We start from the raw sequence: 24799 nt of genomic DNA, 5'->3' as shown, positions 1-24799 counted from the left end.
AAGACACACCACCTTTTTTTTTGTTTTTACAAGTCATTCTTTCAGTGTTGGTAGGGAGTCAAAAGCAATGAAAAGCAGTTGTTTTTACGAGTTTCCTCAATAACAAAGTCTTTAACTGCCGGCGTATTGAAAATTTCACAAACCAACCATTCATTCACAATATTAGAACTCACTGGATTTGCCAAAGCGTTCTTGAATATTTGTTGTTTTTTTTTCACCACAAACTAGCAGTGTTCGGTTCTGGCCTATTTAAGGAGGGATGGATTTTAACTGACCTCTGCTGTTGTTTGTGTGTGAGCAGGCCCAAGATGCCTGCAACCCCTGCCGAGTGTGTTTTGGTGGATATGCATGTGTGTGTAAGAACACCAGACCAAATGCTCTCTGTAAAACGGCAAGCTGTTGTTTAGTCTTGTCAGAGATCCACTTAGATTACACATTTACTACCTCAACAGGCTTAAAATACACACATAATGGATGTCTAAATTATACCCTGAGTGCATCACACAGAGATAAATGTAAAATCAAGACAGAAATCTACAGACCCACGCTGATGCAACCTCCTGTGTACTAGCCTTTCTTTACTGACACTACTGTGGCTCCATTCTCTGTTGCCCCTGGCAACATGAATAACATCTAACACACTCGTTGGGTTGCCACTCTTAGTTCTCCGTGCAAAGAATCTTATCCATGTTGTTTTTGACTCAGGAAAAAATAAAAAGTCATGTTACATAGTGAGCCGTCCGTGACGGTACACAATTAATTAAAAATCCCCAAAAATGAGATTACACATTCACGTCTCATTTTGTAGCTTGAGGCTGATACCGACTCAGAGTCAAGGATGAAAGGTGTCAAAGTGGCCGAATACAACTTTTGGACTTAAAAGGGTTATTCTTGACCATAAAAAAATCTAATATAACGATAATATATCTCTTAAGGATTGGCTGGAAAGAATCCAAGATGACCTTCATATAAACCTTTTAATCTTTCCAATCCTGTACTCTCCAATGACAGCTGCAAGGATCAGGAATGAGTAATTAATCTGTCTGTCTGGAAGATGTATAACACACTCCAGGATGCCACACACACACACACACACACACACACACACAAACACAAACACTAGTACACAGAGGTGACCCACAACATTATGCTGTTGTTGACACATCACCACTGGAGGATCCAGCTAAGCTCTTTCGTCCCGAGGAACAGACAACAACGATACTGTACTCGTATACCGGAGGTGGATTAGACAGCTCTAAATAACACCTCAAATGTACTTTAGTAGTCAAAACCTCAAGATCAGAGTCTGGATAGAAAATTCTCCAAGACTTAAGAGAAGAGTTGTGACCCTCCCCCCCCCAACCTTTTCCTTAATTTGCTTGTCATCACCACATTAAGATGGAGATTTAGTCAATAAAAGCACAAGGTACAGCACGTTTTATATAAATGTAACCACTGCTGCCCCAAATGAGCGCACTAAGCTATTTGGACCACTTATGATAAATGCCGACAATTAGAAAGTGAAAATAAAATAAGAATACACGCCCTTTTTTCATTTCTTATTCCCCCTTTTTCCTACAGTATCCCATGTCCAAGCGTACGCTCGCTGGCAAGTTTGTGTTGAGGTCACAGAGCAACATTTATATGTTGTGGGTTTTCCTGAGGACTCTTTGAACCAAAGCCTCAGTTTTAACATGTGAAAAACATTACGCAATAGAATGGTGTATAATTCTTGAAACAAGTCCATGAAAAATCATACTAAAGTCAAAGCAAACACGAGGATCTCCGCCCCGCCGGCACAGCCGGGCCCAGCCGGGCCCAGACACTGGCGAGATGGTTTTAAAGGTTGATTTTAGGGCAATCACATGAAACTGTGGGAATTCTTTAAAGTATTTACGCATTAAAAATGGGAACTTTCACTGTCTTCCCTCTGTCTCTGCTTCACTCTCTTTCACTTGTGCTAGTTGGCAACTGTTTGTCTTATATAAGTCTGAGGGCGGGAATAGAGGGGGAGTGTGTGTGTGTGTGTGTGAGTGTGGGCGGGGGGGTGTTTAGGTGTCACCAGTGACTTGCAGCCTTATCTGTTTGGACCATGGTTATGGCGCCTATTTAGATAATAACGCAGTCTGTCAACACACGCAATCACTAACACTCACCCTTTAAACGGCTTGAGCTCACAGAAAAATGGTATCACAAATAGTTATCAAGGCTAACTCTTCATATACAGTAGACATTAACAATGTGGGTTGCATCATACCAAAAACGAGATTCCTGTGGTTTCAGACCTGCTCTAATCAGTAGTCAACACCTTGATCGTCTCCACGAGAGCAAATGAATAGCAGTCTTGCGTTGAGCACGTCCAAAACGCAGGCCGCAGGTCAGTTCGATGGTCTTTCTGTTCCATTTTCGCAAACATGGGATTCACACTTTCATTCAAACTCTGCAGGAGAAGTGAGAATGTGGTTACCCACCCTGCTGCTCGGGGGCCAACTGAAAGGTAGAAGAATAGATCTACAGGAACACGAGCATCATTCTCCAGCTTCACAGAAAGGAAAGAAGAAGCAGCAGTTCTGCATATGTAAAAAACCAAAATAAACAGAACAGCCTATTTATATGTGTGTCGAATGAAAAATATTGTAACACTTTTTTTTTTTTTTACCTGGCAGCAGCTTTCAGACTGGCACTCAAGGATTTCATTTCAGATTCATTTGCAGTCACTTATTCCATCTGTTAGTCTGGATGCCTGGTTCATGAGTGCAGCAGCAGTTATTCTGCAGCGAGTCAGTTTTCTCTCACCACTGTAGTGTGTTCCACAATACAGCCCTACGGGGCTTTTGTTGAGCGGGTCAGAGCCAGACCTATCATTAGGCTATCTTATTCTCCCTGGGCATTATTCACACAGGTTGAGTACATGATGTACCTTCAGTATACAAACACACACACACACACACACACACACACACACACACACACACACACACACGTGAAAGAGACGAGAATGCATCAATTAAAAGAAATTGATTTCATTTAAGAGGATTTGCCTCTTACACCCCAGAAAAAAAGAAAGAAAAAAAAAAGAGTCTGTGCTCCTAGAACATGGGAACTATCCCTGGTGCAACACATTTGCACAAATTATCTTGCAGTGTCTTCCTGCAGGGCCTGGAGCTCATAGCCGACATGCTGGTTGCCACAGCTCATTACTGAAAATCGCTGCTAGATTTGCTGAGAAGGAAAACAATGGCTTTTACAAACTTTTGCAAGTCGTGACGTCATACTTTCCAAGAAGCACCTGAACTAATCGCATTTCTATTTTTACAAAAAAAAATAAATAAATTACTGCACATCTGCCATTTGGCAATGCAGCACCCGTGTTTTTTTTCTTCTTCTTCTTCTTTGACTGTACCTCTGTGTCCACCGGTAAACAATTCGGAGCTTGTGCAGTTCATGTGTGATTTAAATTCCCCCAACGCGACCCTCCTGTAAGCTGGTGACTTGCGTGATTTTATGTTTGCTGTTAAGACGTGTAAACAAATGTTACTTTGGTCAGGAAATATGCGTAAACTCGGTTCAACCAATTATCCAATTACGTGTGTAATGTGGGCTTTTAAAGGTAATCCCACACTCATGTCCTGCGTTCAGTTTACAGCACCTTCCCGCTGGTTACGTGTGACGACACCTTTGTGAAGTGTTCACCTTATTTTGAAGGATGCATCATGCCCCCACTCCATCAACGCCCACCTCACGTCTGGGAATTCCTGTGTTGTGCTGCCATCTGTGATTGCATCATTAAATTGGGCTTTTACACAACATTGTGAAGGATTGAAAAAAAAAAAAAAAAAAGCAAGCGAGAGACTGACAAGCTGGGAAACTGTGTGGAAAACAAATCATGCCAACCTGCTAATGTGTTGGTGCAATGCTTTTTTTCCATTAGATTAATTGATGTGTGCAATAAACATAATTGCTAAATCAAGAAAACACTGTGGAGAGAAAAGTATAGCTTGGCAGTATATGCGAGTGCAATATAATTGCCACTCTGAATTACAGTTTACTGTATACTTGCTGTAAAACAAACAAAAAAACAACAACATCAACCCCAAACAAGGGCCAAATCGAGCGGGCAAATCCCCATAAACCGTAATCAAACTCTGACTGGAGTGTGATGAATAATGCTTCCTGTTTCTTACCAGTGTTTCCAAATTTCCAAACTCTTATTGGCGTCAAGCTTTTGGAAAGGGAAGTGGAAAGAAAGTGGAAAAAAATAGGGCTGGGGGGGGGGGGGTAAAATAAATAAATAAAAAAAACAAGCAATCAAAGAAAACAAGTAAACACGGGAAATTTGATGTGACAGGTATGAGTCACAGATTATAAAAATACTTTCTCTATTGCATAAAAACCTGGCCCTTGCATTGGGCGACGTTCTTCTCCCTTCAATTTCAGGAGAGGAATGAAGAGGCCTGCCAGAAGTGGGGGCCAGTTAAAACTCGCTGGCTAGGCAGCAGGGACCAAATGAAAAGGTGGGCCCGATCCTCTGAGTTCATTTTCTCTTTCTCGAGATGTCTTTCTGGAGAGTCTGCGAGAGAAAGGAGAAATTAACGTATGTGCCAAGTTTCAAGGAGTCTGTAATTGTTTCTGGCTGCTCCCCAGGAGAGAGAGAGAGAGAGAAAGAGAGAGACAGACAGAGAGAGAGAAGGAGAAAAAAACTCAAGAGGCGGGCACTAGCAGACTGAAAATAACAAGATGTATCCTGTCCAGGCTTTCTGTCTTTATGTCCGTGCGGTTAAAAGAGGCAGCTGTGCCATGGCACTGCCCGCTCCTATCTGACAGGGGCATTATGCCTCAGTCCCCTGCTGTTATATTGTGCCATCATGTAGCACCAGTGACATTAAATGACCTCTTTCTACATTCCTTCCACGGTGGTGTCATGGGGGTGGGGTGTGTGTGTGTGTGTGTGGGGGGGGTGACTCACAGATCATCTTTATGTTTTTTGCAAGCTGCGGTGTTTACAAATACGTCGCTCCTGGAGCAAAGTAATAGATGCTGCTGGGTTTAGAGAGCAGAAGAGCCAAGTAAAGGGCGGAATGTTGACGAACTTTCCCCCGTCTTTCCTTTCAACTGTCCCTCCCTATCTCTCAATCTGTTGCATATACACAGATTCCACCCAGGCTACGATCCACATCTCTGACATAAGTCAAGGGGCCTGCACACAAAGAGCCATTTAGTTTCCTCCTGAATGCAAGGTGGAAGGGAGCCGCTCTGGCAGACACAGAGAAGAGGGGAATTTATGTAACACTCAAGGTCACCACCTCTCCGTACTTGAGAGCTGATGGCGTGGAAGTTAGCTGGGGTCAGGAGGTTTCCTAGCGTCAGCAGTAGTGTCCTTTTTTTTTTTTTTTCTTTCGAGGAGCTTAAAACTGAAAAGGGAGAGTGACAGTTCACCCCTTCTTCACCTATAAATTCATAAATAAGTCAAGAGAAAAGGAAAAAGACATTGTTGTGCTAGATTCACAGTCAGACAAAAAAAAAAGGTGATATGCGGGTGTTTTTTAGATTCGCTTTGTAACTAACGATCACATCTTCGCCCTTTTTTGCACTCAACAGCCCAAGTTTTGTCTCACATCTGAAGGAATTTTCCTGGGAAATCACAGCTATCTTTGTGCTGCATGAGTTTCCTTCTTCTCATTTCCATCATCTTCCAGCTCTTCATACTTGCTCACCCCGACCTTAATATTTATACTGATCCATCAACCCTCACACTTGTTTAGCATACTTTAAGCAGCGCGTTGCTGCAGGCTAGTCTTATATATGCCAGATCTTGATATATGTGGGAGAGAAGCAGTGGAAAGTCAGACTAAAAAAAAAAAAAAAAAAAAAAAAAAAAATGCTATGTTGCTAAGTTATACTGTCACTTCTTTATAACAGTTCTTGAGACACGTGCTGCTGACCTCTTGGCTACGTCACCCTTGTGAAAGAGTTCCTGATTTCAACGGGTTTCTTACCTGGTTAAATAAAGGTTAAATCAAATAAAAATAAAATAAAATACAGTCTTGAAGTTTTTTTTCTCTCTCTCAGTCTCTCTCTTTCTCAGAATATTAATGAGTTATCTGGCTTCTTGGGCCAGTTTAAACAACTGCTAATTAGCATATTGTGGCTGTGAAGTTCAGTGTACATGGAACAAAGACAAATCCAAAACCAGACTTCAGACATTTAGAACTGGAACTCAGCGAACGTGCTTAATCACAATCATATGGGTGTGGTTTGATTTATTATGACTGAATGTTATCACATTTTAATTAACTGTTGTTTATGATTGCAAAATATATCTTTTCAAAAAATGCTTCATATCAGTAATAAAGGGAAGGCAAAACAAACAAATCTCAGATGAGAAAAAACTCAAAGTTACAGATATTAGGTTCACATGGGAACTTAGTCATATTTGGAAATAAATTGATAAAGATAATATCTTAAAAGACTTTTAGAATAGGAGTAAACAGGGTTCTCTCGGCTTGGAGTTGTAGGTAAATGTTCTGACATTTCAACCATTAATAATCCGAAGCCCTTCGCCGGCTGACTGCTCCTCTTGATTCCAAGAAAGTGTCCTGTTCTCACCCAAGTTGAAAAAACACACAGACAGAACAGTGTGGCAGTGTTGGCAAAACACACACACACGTGCGCGCACGCACACACACACACACACACGTGCACATACACACACACACACACACACACACACACACACACACACACACACACACACACACACCTCTACCTCCCAGGACTCTGACTGTAAAATCCGTCTGGCTTGATTAAATGCATTGTTATCGGATCCATTTCGTCGTTTTCCAGTGAGGGCGTATGCTTCTAGAGCTCTTTTTATACACGACCACTTCCTAGTTAACCTTTTGGAAAGGATGCTATTGTAGCTCGTATCAGTGGGAAGTTCAGTGAAACACCCCGATTAAAATAAAACAAAACAAAACATAAAAAGAATTCTCATGGCGTTGTTCTATGACAGCCAGCGAAAGGAAATAATGTAGAAAAAAATGAAAGAGAAGCTGGATACTTCCTCTGATTCATATTCCAATAAACTTTGCGGAAGGAGGTATCGGGTTCAGACGAGGTGGTGTTTGTCCTGCAAGTGTTTTTCTTTCATATCTAATATGAAACAAGTCAGTATGTTGGTATTGTACTTTTTTTGATGCCTGGTTTTTTTCGGAGGCGTCTCAGTTAAACTGTTTGAAATGAGCAGGTCATTTTTTTAATATGTCTGATGTGATAATAGCAACCGAAGGTAATGCGGCTGTCTTGAACTTCCAGTACTTGAAGAATGACTGCATAGTAGAAGTGTGTGGCGGTATTAAATCGTCCGTGACACCTGCGGTCACAAACACAATGAGACATGCAGCAGGACAGATTAAACACTTAGATCCAGCTTATATCATTGATCCTTTGATAAGAGGCTAACACGTTTTGCAGATGTCTGCAGTGTAACTCCCGCACAACATCTCTAGGATGTGTCAGGTGATTCCAAGCGTATATGTAATACAGTGCTTGAGGTCATGCAGTAAAATGTCATGTGCATGTTACAGTCAGAATACTTTTCTTTATTGCTGCTATCAGATCTGAAACAGAAACAACTTGAAAACGGGCAAATCGTTTCCTGCTGGATTTCAAAAGGTAGCGTGTGACATCATTTTTCTCAACTGCAAAGAAATGGGTCAAGGTGGTAAATTAGTAGAAGCTCCAATTTACTCCTGTGTTTTTTTTTTTTAATCTTTTACCTTAAGAACTGGGAGTACAGCCAAAAGCTTCCAATCAGAGGAAATGCTGCCTAACAACAGCTGTGAAAGCCCTCTCCTCGCTGCCTACCTCTTTCTTCTCTTCTTCTCTCTTCCTCATTTTTTTTTTTTGTATTTTCCTGTTTTGGTTTGTTTGGTGACTCTCTCTTGCTCTCTGCTTGCTTAGGCTGGAGAACACAGACAAACAGTATCTGGGGAACTGATGAAAGGCGACACCCTGGATTCTTGCTGTTATGGTGTAATTTGCGTGTCTGTCTGCAAAACGACTCTATTATTCTTTTCACGCACACGGCCCTGTTTTGATAGAGGAGCCGAGAGACGGGCAGAAATGAAAACAAGAAGCATTATGTGCAATTTTCTGTAGTAACGTAAAGCCTTTCAGCAAATAGAGGACCTATTACATCAAAATGCGGTTTGCTGTATCTTCACGTAAAAGGAAATATGCATATCTTGCAGCACTTCCTTGACTTTATGGGCGTGTCATAAAGAGTTTAATCTGACTGAAAGGGGTCAAATACGGGATGTTCCCTCCTTAACACACATATTGCACAAGTGCGTTGCCATCTACCATTTTGTATAGCGAGTATGTAACTGCTCTGTTTCTGGCTTTCACCACCTTGTTAGTTTTTAATGACCTGTTGAAAGGCAATGACTAGACAGCTTCACTATTTATATATACTTACCATCATCTGCAGTCAGACATGTGCAAAGTAAACATGGCAAAGTTCATCGCTCACAGGGCTGATGTTGTTTCACCCTGACCTCCTTGTACCTCATGTTCACGTGCGGCACATAGCTGCATATACAGTACGTCGCTGGGTTGAACTCTCTCGCACCCAGTCACATGAACATGTATGGCGCAATAGCAACACCTGTGCCAAAAATAGGTGAGCATGTACCAGACAACCGCTGGGGATATGACGAGACAGGTCACAGACAGGATAATTACCTGGAGACAGCGTCTAAGGTTAACCTGAAGCATGCAAGTCAGATTACTGTTTGGTAATAACAATAGCTGTTAGGAAAGGAGGAGGAGGAGGAGGAGGAGGAGGTACGGAGCAAGAGACGAAACAAACAGAGCAGGCAGATGACACAGAGAGCAAGAGCAGGATGACGGACCGCGCACAAGGTGGCAGACGAGACACAGAAGTCGACGGGCTGAATCAATCATTTATCACTCTGACATATATCATTCTAAAAGTGTACCATTCCTCTGAGGCATGCTTTTGAGGTTGGCAGCCACCTTGCAGGCACCACACAGAGCGAGCGAGTTCTTTTTGTGGTTGGACTATAATTACAGTTGCCACCCCAACTCCAAAAGAAAAAAAAGAGAACACCGCAGTCATTAAACAAGTGGGAGAAACACAATCAGTCGGATAAGGTTGGAAAACACAGATAATTATTGCATGCATGTACTTAGGGTGTGTTTGCATGTGTGTGCATGTGTTACCCACTCACTGAGGCATGGTTTCAATCCTAACAAAAAAAAATACAAGAATACTTTCTCAAGATTATTAACAAAAAAAGATGTCAATTTTATCAAAGAATTAAAGGTGCAGAAGCGACAAAGAAGTGATACTTTACTGATACTGATTTACATCAGCAATTTAAATGGAGTTTATAATCTTGATGAATAATTAGGTACAACTGACCCCTTCCTCAGTCTGCAGCTGCGGCTCTGCTGGATGGATGCGTGGACGGATGGGAAATTATATCAGACATTTGGATGGATCGATCAGTTGAGCGATGGATAGAACTTGCTTGTGTTTGTGATTCTCAAACAGAAAGTTAGGCCTACTTAATGCATTTTGTGTTACCACAGAGTGGTGTCGCGCCTGACTGTTTGACCTCTGCCAGTATCTCCACCTCGCAAATATCTGCAGTTTTACATCTCAGTTACGTGTTTTGCTCTCTCTGAACATTATGCCCTTGTCAGGCTAGTTGGAGGCTCATCTATCAATCTCCAGCTCACCATATTTTGGGCATGAAGATAAGTTGACAGCTTACGTGGGTGTGCTCAAAAAAATAAAGGCCTCTTACGCACTTCTTCTTGTACGTGAGCCAAATCCGATTAGAGATGTTGTATCAGCTTTCACTCTAGCAGAGTCAATCATCCACTGTCTTCTTCATCATATTGTTGTACCAAAAGCGTTTAAAAAAAAAAGGCTTTTAATTTGACGGAAGCCAGAAAATAAGAATGTTCACAGTTAAGTTTGCACCCCCCAAACACACACACACACACACACACACACACACACACACACACACACACACACACACACACACACACACACACACACACACACACAAAACTAGATCTTATCTTATAGGAAAATTTGTTTGACGAAATTCTCAAGAGTTTTTTTGTCCATAAAAAGGATCAGTTAAACCAAAGGGGGATGCCACATTGAAACAAAACCAAAAATAGGGTGTGTAGCATAAGTGCATGCCTGCGTGTAATGATTTGTTTGTCAGCACTTCCTCTGTGTATGTCACAGACCAGAAGTATGTCTGCATATGCCTGCTTGTTTCTGTGTGTCTACGTGATATGTGTGCCTGTTCTGAACTGATAAGTGTTTTCTTTTTACAAGCATACACAGGTATGACTTGCACGGCGTTGTTGGCATCCACACTTGAATGCACACCTTTTGCTTGTGTGGGTGCGTGTGACTGTGTACTTGTGCTTTGCGTGCGTGCGTGCGTGCGTGCGTGCAAAAGAGATACGAACGCTCCGCTGTGAACAAGTGAACTTTGGACCTCTTGGGTACACGCTGGAGGCCAGCCATTTTCACCTACATTGTTTACCCGAGCCTTTAGACAATGGCTGGGATGGCAGATTGTGTTTACTCCCTCTCCTGTGAAGCCTCGAGACCAAGAAAATGACATTTCAAAAAAAGACAGTTTGTCCTGTGTACTCTGACCAACTCCAAGTTCAAGAGTCTCTTCAAATGGAAGTATTTCCTGTTTGTTTCTTGGAAGAGAGCATGAATATTAACTCTTTGATTCAAGCCAACTTTCTGTTGTAAAATATGAAAATGTGAATGTTTTGTTTGTGAGAATGGAAACTCCTGCTGAATTAAAGTGTATCCTCATCTACATTCCATCAGATTTGCTTGTATTTTCCCATGAAACTCTTCTCTATCTGAAAAGTAGTTTTGCAACTTTTTTTTTTTGCCATTCCAAAGTAGTGACATCACTAATACTGTATGATTTACAGTAACTGCAGCTTCTTCTTTAATGATTTGTCCAAAAATGCATTTTTTTTCATGACAAAACTGCAGGTCGAATGAGCAAGATCTCTGTGGAAAAAAGTCCTCCCTTGTTTTGCCACAGTAACGCGTGATCTAAAGTAGCGGTACAGATAATAAACCATCATTTTCTTCAAATCTGAGGAGAATATAAATCCTGTTTTACAGTTGTTTTATTGGCTGCAACATCTTGGTGGCCTCTGCTCGCCAAGGCTACATCCTTAAAAAGTTATGCATCATTTGTGATGTAATAGAACTCTCCTGAGATTCAGTTACTTCCAGGAAAAGTCTGGGCATCAACCAAGGGACTTTGGTGACACTGGAACAAATGTTTGCCCTCCAGGAAAGGTGGGCATAGGCAACAGAGATCAGCAAATCCCTGTACAGCACTCATAAGAGTGCATAAAAGCAAGCTACCCAAACTACAAATGAATAAAACCACCACAATCTCCAGAAAGATAGAGAGAGACACAGAGGAGGAGTCAATAGTCATGACTGGAATAAGAAATAAGACACAGAGTAAGCTAAAACAAACAGAAAATAAAATTCCATTGTGGAGAGACTGCAGGAGGGTTCAAGATACACTAGAGCAGATCCAAGTGTGAGCAATGACTGATTTATGCACACAAAAATCCGTGCGATCTCTCAGCTGCATCTTCAGTGAGTGCCTGGAGAACAGGAATTCTCAGCCAACTCATCCAGGAGGATGAAGAGAGAAAAGGCAACCTTGCCATTTTCTGGCTCGAATGCCGCACTTGCACCTCATTTCCACACACAGATGTTTGTCCGGCATTTCATAAATTACAAAAATGTGTCCACTGCAAGGCAATAAAAAGGCCCTCTGATAAGCAAGGAACGAGCAGCTTGTTTTGTCTTTTGTTTTCACCGCTAGACATGGAATACTCGTGGAAAACCTCAGGGTTAGCCACAGCGATAGCAAATGGCTGTTATTTAGCTTGTTGGTAGCCCATTAGCTTGTTTTGGCCCACACACTGTCCATGGAACATTTAAACTACTTTTTTCAATTCCAGATGTCTGTTAATGGAAATGAGGCATTAGGCTGCACACTTGAGTCCATTCCCCATAACCTGATTCCATTAGCTGTGGAAAGAAAGGAAAGTCAGAGTATTCACGGATGACCAGTGACGTTCCCGCAGAACTCAAGCGAATGGTCGAGTCGGCGTAGATGAAAGCCAAGCTAGGCCATCCAAAAGGACAAAACAAGGAAATCCAATCAAATGCCTTGAAAAATGGACCAGCACGAAAAGATGAAATTGGCAAATGTGCTCTTCAAAGACCAGAGCTATTATTTGAAACAACTGGAAGATAAAGCTTCAGAACATCAAATTTTCAGCAGTGATCAACATCCCTAAGTGAGCAGCCAATAGTGAGCAATAAAGACTGATTTGGGTAGAAATTTCCACTCAAAGAAGGAGACCAAGAACCAACAGTGTGTGCACAGTTACAAGGGAAAAAGGGTGGACATCATAGCTGTTGACAGGAGAGGTGGGATGCTGTAGATTATCGGACTAATCTGTAAGCACTCTGCTGACAAATTAGGAGAGAGTCCCTGGGAGAGGAAAAGAGCTGCCTGAAGTTTTGGGTCAACAGTAGAAAGAGCGAACTGTTGGCTCTGGCACAAGATGGAGGACAGCAATAGGGAGGCTGGAGGAAAGAGCAGCCATCAGCTCCCCAACTAGAGAGGGTCATGAAACTGTTTGTAAATTTCAAAAGACAGTAACTTTGGCATGGAAAAGCTTGAAAAGAGGAAGCAAAAGGGATGTTATTTGGTTATTTAAAAGCCATGTAGGCATTTTCTCGGTTAAATCAGACTAAAAGTGCCAGCTGCAGGTATACCTGCAGCATATCAATCATTTACAGCCATACCATTTATTTTATAACTCTTTGGCATTGATTATGAAGGGCATTTTGGGGCATGCAAAGAGTACACAGATAAAAAGAAGAAGTGGAGATAAATCATAAAATGCTGTAAAATTCCCAATCTGAGATATGTACTTCCATGAAGTGTAAAACTTCATTAAATATTAACCACTGATAACTACCCAGGTATCTCGAGACATCAGGATTTTATATCTTTTTATATCTGTTTAAAAAACAGATAAATCACCGTCAGGGCTTCGATTACTGATATTATTTTAATCTTTTATGTCCTTCAGAATCATGTGTTCGGGTTACCCGTATACCTATGTACATACGAGCCATGTTTGGAGAATCTCTGCAAAGACACGAGGAAATTTCTCCAGATTTGTCTCAAAGGTCCACTGGAGGTCAATTGAAAACTTGACAGATCTAAAAAGACCTTGGAGGTTAGATGTCAAGGTTGCTCTCACCTCAAATGAGCATGGACAACTCAGGACTGCCTTTGAGGAAGGTTCTGGACCTGGGCTGGAGATGCTGCTCTCGTAGAAAAGGCCAAGGCTGCCGTGTTCTTGTAAGAGCACACTGTGATAAGTCCTCATTTACTTTCCCTAAGTTGGTCATGTTCATGAACTCATTTGTTTCACTCTTTGGCATGCACATCTGGCCTTGTCCTTGTCCGTCTTGGCCTGTCCTCTAACGGTAGGGGATACTCACCACGGAGACAGGCTGAGGAAACATTGTACACCATGTTCTCTCAGTTCGCCTTCCTCTTTGCATGTGATCGACACAGTACCCTTGTGGGACTGTGCAGACCTATTGCCCCTGTAGATTTTCAAAAGATGAATGCTTTTAATCTGAGAAACTATTTGGGTTGGAGGGTGAAACGAAATGCTGAATATGCATGAGATCTGAGTTGTACAGATTCACAGCTGCGCCTCCAGTTATGTCAGGTTCCCCCTTGAGAGAAGTAAAAGTAACTTTACTCAGTGAATGGTTTTAATACAACGGTCCAGCTTGGTTCCACTTCATATTTACATATGAACACAGCATTGCCTGATGTCTGACTGCAGATGCCGAAGCTTTCAATGGAGAACTTCAATAAAAAAAGATTTTAAAAAAACTTGATGGAGAGCAGAATAGTTCCCTCAACCAGAGGTTTGGTTTCCTGTACCCAAGGAACCTGATGCAGAAATTGCTTTGTTAAAGGAAACAATTTAACTTTGCAGTCTTGTTTGTTGCTGTTGATTTAAAATTACGGTCTAAAAAAATAACATTGTCATATACACGTACAGTATGATAACTCTGCTGCTTGATGAACCCTTAGATTATCTGTAAATTTCAGATTTTGCATTTGTTCACGCAGATCCTGAATCCTGATTTTGGGGGAAACGTTTTGTCACACATATGGAGTATGCATATGCCAAGCATGTTTTCAAAGTTCTTGCATTTTTCTGGACTGTCGGAGTAGTTTTCTTCCATCTATCAGCATCTGCTCATTGAAGTTTATGTATTGAATTACGATCTGAATCACTCTTGTGGTCTTGTTAAAAGAGAACAATAGCATTTGTTTATGGATCAGCGGAAGGCAGGCGAATGAAACTTCCTCAGGCAAACTTAGACGTAGAAACACAAATTCATGGAGTCGCTGCCTAGTTGTGAATCAGAGCCGTTTCAAGGACTCCTATGATCGGATCCGTCAAAACTTCTTGTAATACATTCCATTTTATAGACGACAACTTTTTACTTGTGTATTTTCCGATCAGATAGTGCAGACTAAGGCAGTTTTATTAAACTCATGTAGATATTTAAGCTGTTAATGCATTTTCCGACAGCGATGACCGCCGGTGACTTGTCTTAAATTATCCATGGGAACTTAGTCATTGCTCCATCATTACCTCGCAGGTGACACAGGATTAGCTTTAATGCTCAGCGGAGGAGTCCGCTGGAGTCTGTGGGAACGACTCTGTGTTTGGATGACACTGACAGCGGGAGTTTAGCAGGGTGCCTATCATCCAGTTAAATCCAGATCGTGCTGACAAAGCCAGACGCGCATGAGAGTGCACGTATGCAAACGTGTGGCCCACCGCACGCGCTAGCATACACACGAGCAAATAAAAACACTAGCAAGCACATAAACACACACCGGGAGATGGCTCATTGAGGGCCCAGCTCCCCCCAGTGTCGTCCCAGTTGTTAGTGACTTGAGGGTCACACAGCTGTGCTCTCAGCCAAGGACGTGTTCGGAAAAAGATGAGGACGGTAGGGGGAATGGAGAGACGCACTGAGAATCTGACAGAGACAAACTCTAGAAGAAGAAATATCAGAACAAGGGTTTTATGGAGAGGAAGAATTAAACAGAAACCCGGATTAGATGTGGCTGGAGGGACAGGAGGAGGAAAGCAAAAGTTACGTGAAACTTGAAACCAAAAATAACCGATTTCACATTTGGCCAGTCAGGAAGAAAAACATTGGTGAAATAAATTCTAATGTTTGCAATTTTTGATATTTGAATTCATTACATTCAGATTATGAGTCTGAATCAGAATCAGAAATATGTGACTGATACTTGAAGTCATGTCAAAGACATGTCAGTCGTGTTGCAGAAACAGTGATGGCGGTGATGCTGCGATCCGTCTTGTAATGCCTCTTTGCACCTCTAGAGGTGAGTGACTCTGTAGCGCCAGCAACTGTGAGCGCTCTACTTTATCTCTTAGATTAAACCTGTTTCTGCCCTGTGGAGGAATATTATTTCATCTGCTTGTATCAGTGAACTCTGAACCTAAAGCTCACAACCACAGGAGGGTTGGAACATGAAGCATTAATTCAACTTTGAAGGATTCTTGACATTGTGGCAGTTTGTAGGCGTGGTGTATAAATTAAGCATCCTTGAAATGTGTTTGCTTATTTTGAATTTATTTGTTTCCTATGACTGAAGCAGACTCCCATGCAATTTTTGGGGGGGAGGTAAACAATGCTTCTTATTTGATTTCAAGTATGAGCTGGACAGAGAGCTGGTGCTTACTCATGGTATCTTTACGACATCTTGTCAAAACCGTTTTTCATATATATATATATATATATATATATATATATATATATATATATATATATATATATATATAATAGGTAAAAGTAAAACTGAAAACAGATGGCATCAAAAAAGTAAAAATGAAACCTGCAGACTGAGAGAAAATCACATTGAGTAACTCCTTGGTTTGCATCTGAAACATTTACCATTATTATGATAAGTATTACTAGTATTACATCACTTCTTCATTGGTCGACTGTAGTACAGTATGTACCCAGGCTGATGTCAGCTGAAGGCACCACTGACACTTATACACACAACCAAAGACAGCTGAGGTCCACTGTACACCACAGTAACATAGGCAGATGAATATAGACAGGTGGCCCTGAACTCTGTGACATTTTGTTCTAGGCCATGATCCAGGAAGTCGTGTGTTAATCACAGGTTCAGTGAAAAGTGGGTTTTAGACAGACTCTTGTATCACTATTCCTTGATTGCGCCAAGAAAAATGGAATGTGTCCACTAAACAACAGCAGAATCCTTAATGGCAATGCTGCTTATGTAGATATGCAAGATTTTTAGTTTCAGGCATGCGTGTGCATACCAGAGGAGAAAAAAATAACAAGCGGGCCTTTGGCTCTCTAAATGGTAAACCAGGCGACCCGTAGCGTGTCAGAGGGCTTTAATGCTTTAATGTGGCTAATACAAATTCACTGCTATGTAACATTGCATGGCCAATTGAGTCTACGCCCTCTGACCTTTTGAAGAGGCCCCACAAGACCCATTAGTAAAATGCTTATGTGCATCAAATTCTATCTAATCCCTGTTAGAGGTGGCGGATGTATGTATGTGCGTGTGGTATGTGTACATGTTTGCACTAGAACATCCGTCTCCTTTTTGTGTGTGTGTGTGTGTGTGTTTTCTCTCATTCCCAGTGAATGAGGTGGGGACATTCTCTCTGATAGCGCACAAGGTAAATCTTTACATGACAGTCTTGTCTGCTGAATGCCAACCTGGTGCCAGATGCTACCAAGTCCCTAAGCTTGTTAACAGCAATATAATGTGTAAAGCTCCATTTACTCCAGCACCACTTGTTCTGTTGTAAACTGCTATTAGTTCCAGTATGGGCTATAGTGAATGAAGTGTATATCATCTTGTACAAGATGAAATGAAGTTTAGTAAACTCAGGTAAGCGTAACATTAACATCTGTAGTATATAATCTGAGCTAAACGATGCTTTCTGCTAGCACATAGACGATCTAACATCCTCATGTGTTAAGGAATGTTTTAAACTCACATATACTTCTTTCAAAAGGAACCCATGCTACTTTAAGATTTCTTTTCGCAGCTCATCAGCGCATTAAAATTCACAGACAATCATCAGATTAAAACCTTCCACACGCTGATGGAGATGTGAAGCTGTCAGATTAGAAAGCTGCAAGCAAGGAATCGTTACATAAGTGTCTTACTTTAGCACGCACACCTTTGCCCCAGTAGCGCTCTGAAAATTGATATGTTAATTATACCACACATGTAGAAAGAGCCTCACTGAAGCTGACTAATACGCGTAACCAGAATTTTTTGAAGCGTTAACACTACACACGTTATCTGTTGTTTTGTTTTTGTTTTTCCCACATGAGGTTCATCCATTTGCTTCATCTTGACTCCTCACACAAATTATAAACTGTTGTGTAACAACAGCAGTTCCATATAAATGACCACATAAACAGATGTTTGCTCCTGTTTTGGCTGAATTTTAGAGTGAATACAACCGTGATTTGAAGAAAAGGTTGTTTCACATAACGGAACAACGACTTCTTAGCAGGGTTGAAATGAGGTCGAGCAAAGATCGGGATGATGAGTGATTTCTCCCTCCACGACCAGTTGTCCCAGAGATGATTTTTTCTTTGTCTGCCTGATGCAAAAAAAAAAAAAAAAAAAAGTAAAATAAAACATAAAAGATGAAACAAGTGGCGGCGTTCCAGGAAACTGTCGTCACCATGAATCTAAGGCCATTGTGTTTCACTGCATTGGAAAGACATCATACAAGTACCAGTCTGAGCATGGCACTCAGTTATGGCTGCATATCCAGAGGAATCATCTGTTCTCAATTGCCTCTTTGTGCTTTGAGAACACAGTTGTCTGGAACAAACAGCAGAACAGTGACTAAACGGTCAAAGGGCTCCTGACCCTCCAAACGCTCCCGTCATTTGGAGGCAAAGATGGGACAGTCTCACACCCGTTCCTGTGAGTTCACCCACGCCCGGCCACACTCCCCCAGGTCGGTGTGTGCCCTCCGTCTATCTGAACCACCTCAGAGATATTGCTGTCATTACCAGCACTTCAACTATCATGAGAGACCTCTGAGCATCTCGCCCCCTTACTCACCCAGCCTGTTCAAGAGGCCAGATCGGCGGTAAGTGGGGTGGGTAGGACGGGTGGTGGTGGTCGCAGAGGATAGATTGCGTGAGAGGATGTAATAGATTGGCAAATGTCAGTGACTAATGAGAATGTCAAAAGCAGTTCAGGAGGGGATAATAGAGTGTCAGTATGTGGAATATGCAGAGTTGTGGGGGAAGAGTTTGTTGTGTGCGGGCCTGGAATACGACTGGAATCAAATGAAACGTGTCAAAATTAAGAGAGCAAAAATCCCTTGAAAGCAGATTTAAATAGATATGTATGCATGGTGTAAGAGAACAGTGATGTATTTTGCATTTAACTGTTTTAAAAATGCTAGTTTGACTTCAAACAGAGATTGTTGTGCTAGCTGTTGTGCTAGCTGTTGTGCTAGTTGTTGTGCTTGCTGCACGGAAATAAGAGCGTCTGACATCTCTGCCAGCCTTTGGATGATTATTTCAAGCCTGTCATCATCTTCAGCATGTGCTGCACACGTAATACAACCAATCACATAATATCTATGTACATATATATATATACATATATACTGCATATATATATACATATACACATATATAATGCAATCCAAGAATAGAAATTAAAGTGAGTGGTGAGCTCATCGAAACACATTGACAGCCATACCAAGGCCATGTGCCTCGCTGCTATTCAGGGTTTATAAGACTGAGGTGGTTTGATAATAAGAACTTCCTCTGGCTGTCCAAGTCTATGTAATTTTCAGTATTCACTGGTTGTAAGCAATCATCAAGCCCACGCTGACAGCTTCATTTAAGTCAGCCTGTGGCGAGCCTGCAGGCCCTCTAAACTCTAACGCTGTCTAAATTGGAATCGTGCTGATGGAACATAAACAGGAACAGATTGAAAGTCCTCTTGATAGATAAATGATTTCGGACAGATAAGATTTCGGTGCTTCATTTCGAGTTGCATCTTGAATTCGGCCAGTCAAAAATGCTCCTCATCACAACAACAACAACTGGTAGGGTGGCGTCATGGCTCGGCCTGATTCTTCTTCAGCCATTGGTGAAGATGAATCACACTCTTATATAATGCGGTTGGCTCTTGATCAGGGGACATCTGATGGAAAACGCGGCCCATCGCCCAGCTTTGGAACCACTTGCGAATGCCAAACTTGGTCATGCAATACACAAAAATATGAGGGAATCTAAAAAAAAAAAACCCGGATAGGTCAATTTCAGAATTTTTGGAAAAAAAATACTTTTTTTTTTTTAAAATGTCTCTGTGACTCGCAACGCAGTGATTAAATAAACGAGACAAAGCCGGGAGGATAAAAACATCCCAGTTCATTCTCTGATTAGTTCTGGAAGTTCTCAGAAGTTCTCCTTTTTTTTTTTTTTCCCCTTTTTAAAATTATGTGGGCTGGACTGTCAGAATATTAAACTATGCTATTTTTTTATAAGATAAGAAATGATCTGCATAGACAAAAAAGTGCTGGCAGAGAGTCCGTAGAACATAAATTAACTACCTGGAATTTTACAGGTGTGTGTTGTTGTTGTTTTTTTTTTTTTAAATGCACGAGTCCTTGAAATTCCCTTATCAGTATCAAATCAGATAATTACAATACAATAAAAGAAGGAACATAATGTGACAGCCGCTGAGCAGTTATATTTAAGCCATTAACACATGTTGGTACACCCCAGTGAAAACAGTCTGTTGCTCAATAACAGCCATAGAGCTGCAGGTATGTTTTTGTTTCTCTGTGTTTTCTGTGGTTGACTTCTTCCACAAATGGTTTATCACACTTTTCAAGAGCACTCAAGTACAGTTGCATCGCACACCAGAACACAACATGTGAACCTGTGGTGCAAAAGGTCACACAACCGTTTTTTTTTTTTTTTTTTAATTGCCAGGTAGATTTCTGTATGTCCAGGAGACATCGCTGCAGTAAAGCGTGTCATGTCCGTAAATAAATCAATATTGTCCTTTGAGAATTTTCCATCTGTTTTCCAAGCAGGATAAAGATCCGGAAATACTAATTTATAGAGTAGGGAAAGGTGTGGAAAAATCCATTGCAAGATACTATCTGGAACAACAAGCATGTTATGTTATAGCCTTGAGAGCGGGTGTATTATACATTTCAACCACTAGAGACCAATAGAGTTCAGATCTAGAGAGATGGGAAATTTACCAGGGGAGGGAGGGAGGCTGGAAAAGTACACAATATGCATATGTGGCATATATGTTACAGTACATTCCGTTATTGTTCTGTGCCATGTACAAGTTTTGTTTTTGGCCTTCAGAACAGGTAAACAACATGCATACCATTGTAAAGACTTACTTAATCAATTATTTATGTTTTTTTTTAACAATTTAAAAAAAAAGTATATTTATACAAAAGCCAAGTTGCAGTGTTCAGTGACTCTCGAGACAATCGAGGTTCTTGCACCAACAGTAATAATTAGAAACACTGAGTCTTATTAAAACGGGCGAGAAACACTTAGAATCATCAGAGTTGCGTGGAAGTTTTGTGTAGAAGACAGATGTTAGGCAGTTCAGTGGCGGGACAGACGTGTTGCGTGCTGCATTCAAATGCTTTTTGAAGGCTTGTTTTTTTTTATAAGACTTGTTTATGAATGAAAAGCCGCAACAGAAGCTAAAATTATACAAAAGTATGAAATTACCAAAATTAGTCTGGTGGGTGTAAAAAGTTATTGTAACATAATTTATCCTAACATGGTATTGATGTTCAATCTCTATCTTATTTTATTATGTGTAATGCAAAGTTTTAAGGGTATCATGAAGTATTTTTGTTTTCATTTCTGAGTATCGTGGCACTTTTAAAACTACATTTTATTTTCATGTGAAGTCTCAATGACACAAACTGAAATCCTTAACGAGTGATCACAATGTTATTAAAAAAGACAACACAACTCCAGCGGGAGTAATGATGTGATGGGTATTTTGTAGTTATGCTCTGTTGCATCATATTTCATGATGCTGTTGGGCATCAAATCACATCCTACCACATCAAATCACATTGTATATCACGCATACTTAAAACAACCACAGCTGACCTAAGATTTCTGTTTTTTATGTGTTCTCTTTCAAAATAAACATTACATAAAAGAGGCTAAAGCGTATGAAAATAGTCTGAAAATAAGCGTCTATAATCCACAAAATTGTAAATTAGAACCAGATTCTTGTGTTTGTAAATGCTCCACTTCCTCTCTGCTTATGTAAAAGACAGCTGCTAGTATTTATCACCAAGTCTGCACCCCGGTACTAACGGTCCAAGTTTTCCTATTGCACTTAAAGGCACCGTAAAATCTGACCGCCGTTACAATTTGCCTAAAATATGCACGCGTCAGATGACGTCACGTGGGCAGTCATTCATATAGCAGCCGGAGGCAGAAATAGCATCAGACAGTCGCTTGTTAACCAGCGAAGCTTCACCGACACTGCACTGCCGGAGCTGCCAGTTAGTGCATCGCGATTTAAGACGAAAACAACCCGGATTTACACTTGTAGGTGACCGACCAGTCGCAAACGTGGCGAGAAGTATTATCCAAACGAGTCTGGTTCTGAACATGAGCACGGACATGTTCGCTAAAACCCCAATGGAGGTGGCCGTCTACCAGTTGCATAACTTCTCAATATCGTTCTTCTCCTCGTTCCTCGGCGGGGATGTTGTGTCCGTCAAACTTGACAACAGGTAAATACGAAGCGCCCGTGGACGCAACATTTCATTTTAGGAGAACTTGTTAGAAATGATCGTGATTATTTCCAAAAGCCTCCCCTACTGTTTCATATTTGCTGCTGCTGTTTTGTTGAACTTTGGACAGACAAGCTAAAGTCTCACACAGGGTGCAGCCTGCGGTTATTCATGGGACAGAAAACTCTCACTAGACAAGTTCATAATGATCATAGTAACAACAATAATAATTATAACAAATCAAAAACAATTTTGCGGTTTGTTTGCAAAACTTTGCTGCCTGACTATTCAGGAAGCCCTGCCCTGATGTGGACACTGATGCTGTCATGTTGTATTAATCTGAAGTGAAGTTATAATTTTTTTGTTTTGAGGAGTTAATTAACATCTTCCTCCTCTTCTTCTTCCTCTTCTTCTGCAGCGCCTCTGGTGCTAGCGTGGTGGCCATCGACAACAAGATAGAGCAGGCCATGGTAAGCGAGCTCTCACACTACACATGTGGAGGCGGCGGCGTATGCGCATCCTCACAATCCAGGACAAAATGTTCCTTGGCACATAGGAGTATTTTATCAGCGATTTGATGCTCTGATCAGAAGCGCAGATTTCTAATGGCCAGAGTGGTTTTCACCACACTGCTTTCCATTCCACACACAGCAGCTCTGTTTGGGATGTGACAGCGAGCGTGCATGTGGTTACTCATGTGACAAACTAGTATCAGCAGGAAATCCCAAAATTGAATAAACATGAACATTTTTTTTGTGGTGCAGAGTTAGTGAGGACATCTCACTCTCTCAGGAGTCAGTAAACATTAACAACACCTTCTATCTCAGCTGAATGTTGTTTTTTGTTGTTTTTTTGACTGATCCGTCTCTCCCCCTCTTGTCATGTCAGGATCTGGTCAAGAACCACCTGATGTACGCCGTTCGTGAGGAGGTGGAAATCCTCAAAGAGCAAATCAAAGAGCTGGCGGAGAAAAACAACCAGCTGGAGAGAGAAAACTACCTGCTGAAGAACCTGGCGAGTCCAGAACAGCTGGAGAAGTTCCAGTCCCGCATACCAACTGATGTTCTGGACAATCAGAGCAACCAGGTGACCCCAGACCAGCAGCAGCAGCAGCAGCAGCAGCAGACCTGCAACCACAGCACTGGCTCTGCTGTATAAGTGGCTCTGCCTTGGGGCGGGCAGAGCCACTGTCTCTTTACAGTAATGGACCTCCATTTTTTTAGCGTGACAAAAATCGCTACTGGCAAGAAACCCTTCAAGACTATGAAGGAATGGCATCGGGGTTGTAAAAGACCGATGGGACTCAAAAGAACAGTTGACTCTAGCACAAAACCAGAACTTCAGAGGCTCTTGAGCGGTGCAGCCCGTCCTCTGATACCGTCCAACTCTTTGTCGTAGTCTCTTCTTGTTGACAAAAGCGCCAAGACTAGAGCGAGGGCTGACTAGACACCGATGAGCGCTTGCTTTCAGGGCTGAGGGGAACCTTCCCTTCCGAGCCAAAAAAACCCCCCCTCTGACTAAAACGCCCTTTACTCCAGAGAGGAGGGTGAGGACAGGAGGTGGTGATCGGGCTGGTCCTGCAGGGGTGTGTGAGTGAGTGTGTGTGTGTGTGGGGGGGTGCAGGTGAGGTCGCTTCCTGCTCACCAAGAGGTGACCCACCTGAGGCGGTCCTCAACACCACCGACGTGGATTTTGCTCAGTATCGAAAGAGTCCCAGCTTCACATTTCTACCCAGGACCCCTAACTCTGTCTCCTGTACCTGCAGCAGCATCACCTGTGTGTGTGTGTGTGTGTGTGTTTGTATGAGTGAGTGTGTTTGTTCATGTACATGTAACCAGAATAATGGGCAGGACCAGGCTGGACTGCGGCACTCATGATTCAGCACATTTAACCATCTGGGGCTTGCTGCTTATGAGGGGGGGAGTGTGTGTGTGTGTTGGGGGGGGGTTAATGAATCCTGCCATATTTCTGTTTGTGATTCTAAACAAAAACCTTGTAAATTAAGAGCTTTGTCCATTGGTCTTAAAAGATTATTATTATTATTTTGGTGTGTGGGAGGAGGAGGTGAGGAAGAGCTCCTCACGTGAGAATGTCCTGACGTAAATACAACAGTGGAGATGGCGAGCCATCATTCCTCGCCGCACGTGCACTCCAGATTCCCGACTGGACTTGTTTCGGATGCCAACTTCGAAAAAAGAAGAAGAACCCCCCCCCCAAAAAAAAACAAACGATGGCATGACAACAGTGCCTGTCGGTAGTAAAGAGAGGAATACATTTCCATACTGAGCTCTTCTTGCTGGTTTCAAGCTACCAAAGACTTGTTTTTGTTTTTGTTTTTCGTGCTCACAACGGCAGAAGACGAGCAAAAAAACCAGGACCATGTGTAAAAACTTCACAGGGAGAAGTTGTTGTTTTTAGCTCAAGTTTCTATGTGTTTTGTAAAGATAACGGTATTGTTGCTGTAAAAAAAGTATCCATGAAATATTTGTTTGTTATAGTATTTGGATACAACTGCACATTTGCAATAAACCTTATGTTTACATAATGCAACCTGCCGACACGCTGTTGTTCTTTTTACCGCAACCCACGTGGTCGTAGTCAGTACTGCACGACGCAGAGACACAAAACATGAGACGATGCCAAATACTTTGAAGTTCAAGTACAAGAAGTAAATGTACACCTGTTGACTCTTATTAAGTGTTTAATGTTACAATATTACGACTTTAGCTGCAAACAATCAATTAGTCAATCATAAGAAAAT

General features: G+C 41.6%; 1 protein-coding gene across 3 annotated transcripts in view; it reads left to right on the top strand.

Moving 5' to 3' along the window:
* The window catches only part of tsc22d3 (TSC22 domain family, member 3), a 31713-nt gene extending 7125 nt beyond the window's left edge, over positions 1-24588 (top strand). For 2 of the 3 annotated variants that reach the window (XM_086221704.1, XM_086221703.1), the window contains 2 exons: positions 22457-22508; positions 22927-24588. In XM_086221704.1, coding sequence (XP_086077830.1) covers positions 22457-22508; positions 22927-23196 — 322 coding nt within the window. In that variant the 3' untranslated portion in view covers positions 23197-24588. Of the gene's footprint in view, positions 1-21734; positions 22039-22456; positions 22509-22926 lie in introns of those variants that run through there. The other variant, XM_086221705.1, reaches the window with a different exon arrangement.
* The last annotated feature ends 211 nt before the right edge of the window (positions 24589-24799 follow it).

The sequence above is a fragment of the Aulostomus chinensis genome, chromosome 13 (assembly GCF_037954235.1).
Source record: "Aulostomus chinensis isolate RoL2024-O1b breed Wild chromosome 13, RoL_Achi_v1.0, whole genome shotgun sequence".
Taxonomy (NCBI): domain Eukaryota; kingdom Metazoa; phylum Chordata; class Actinopteri; order Syngnathiformes; family Aulostomidae; genus Aulostomus; species Aulostomus chinensis.
The sequence above is the reverse complement of the archived record's forward strand: the minus strand, read 5'-3'. Positions and strand labels throughout refer to the sequence as shown.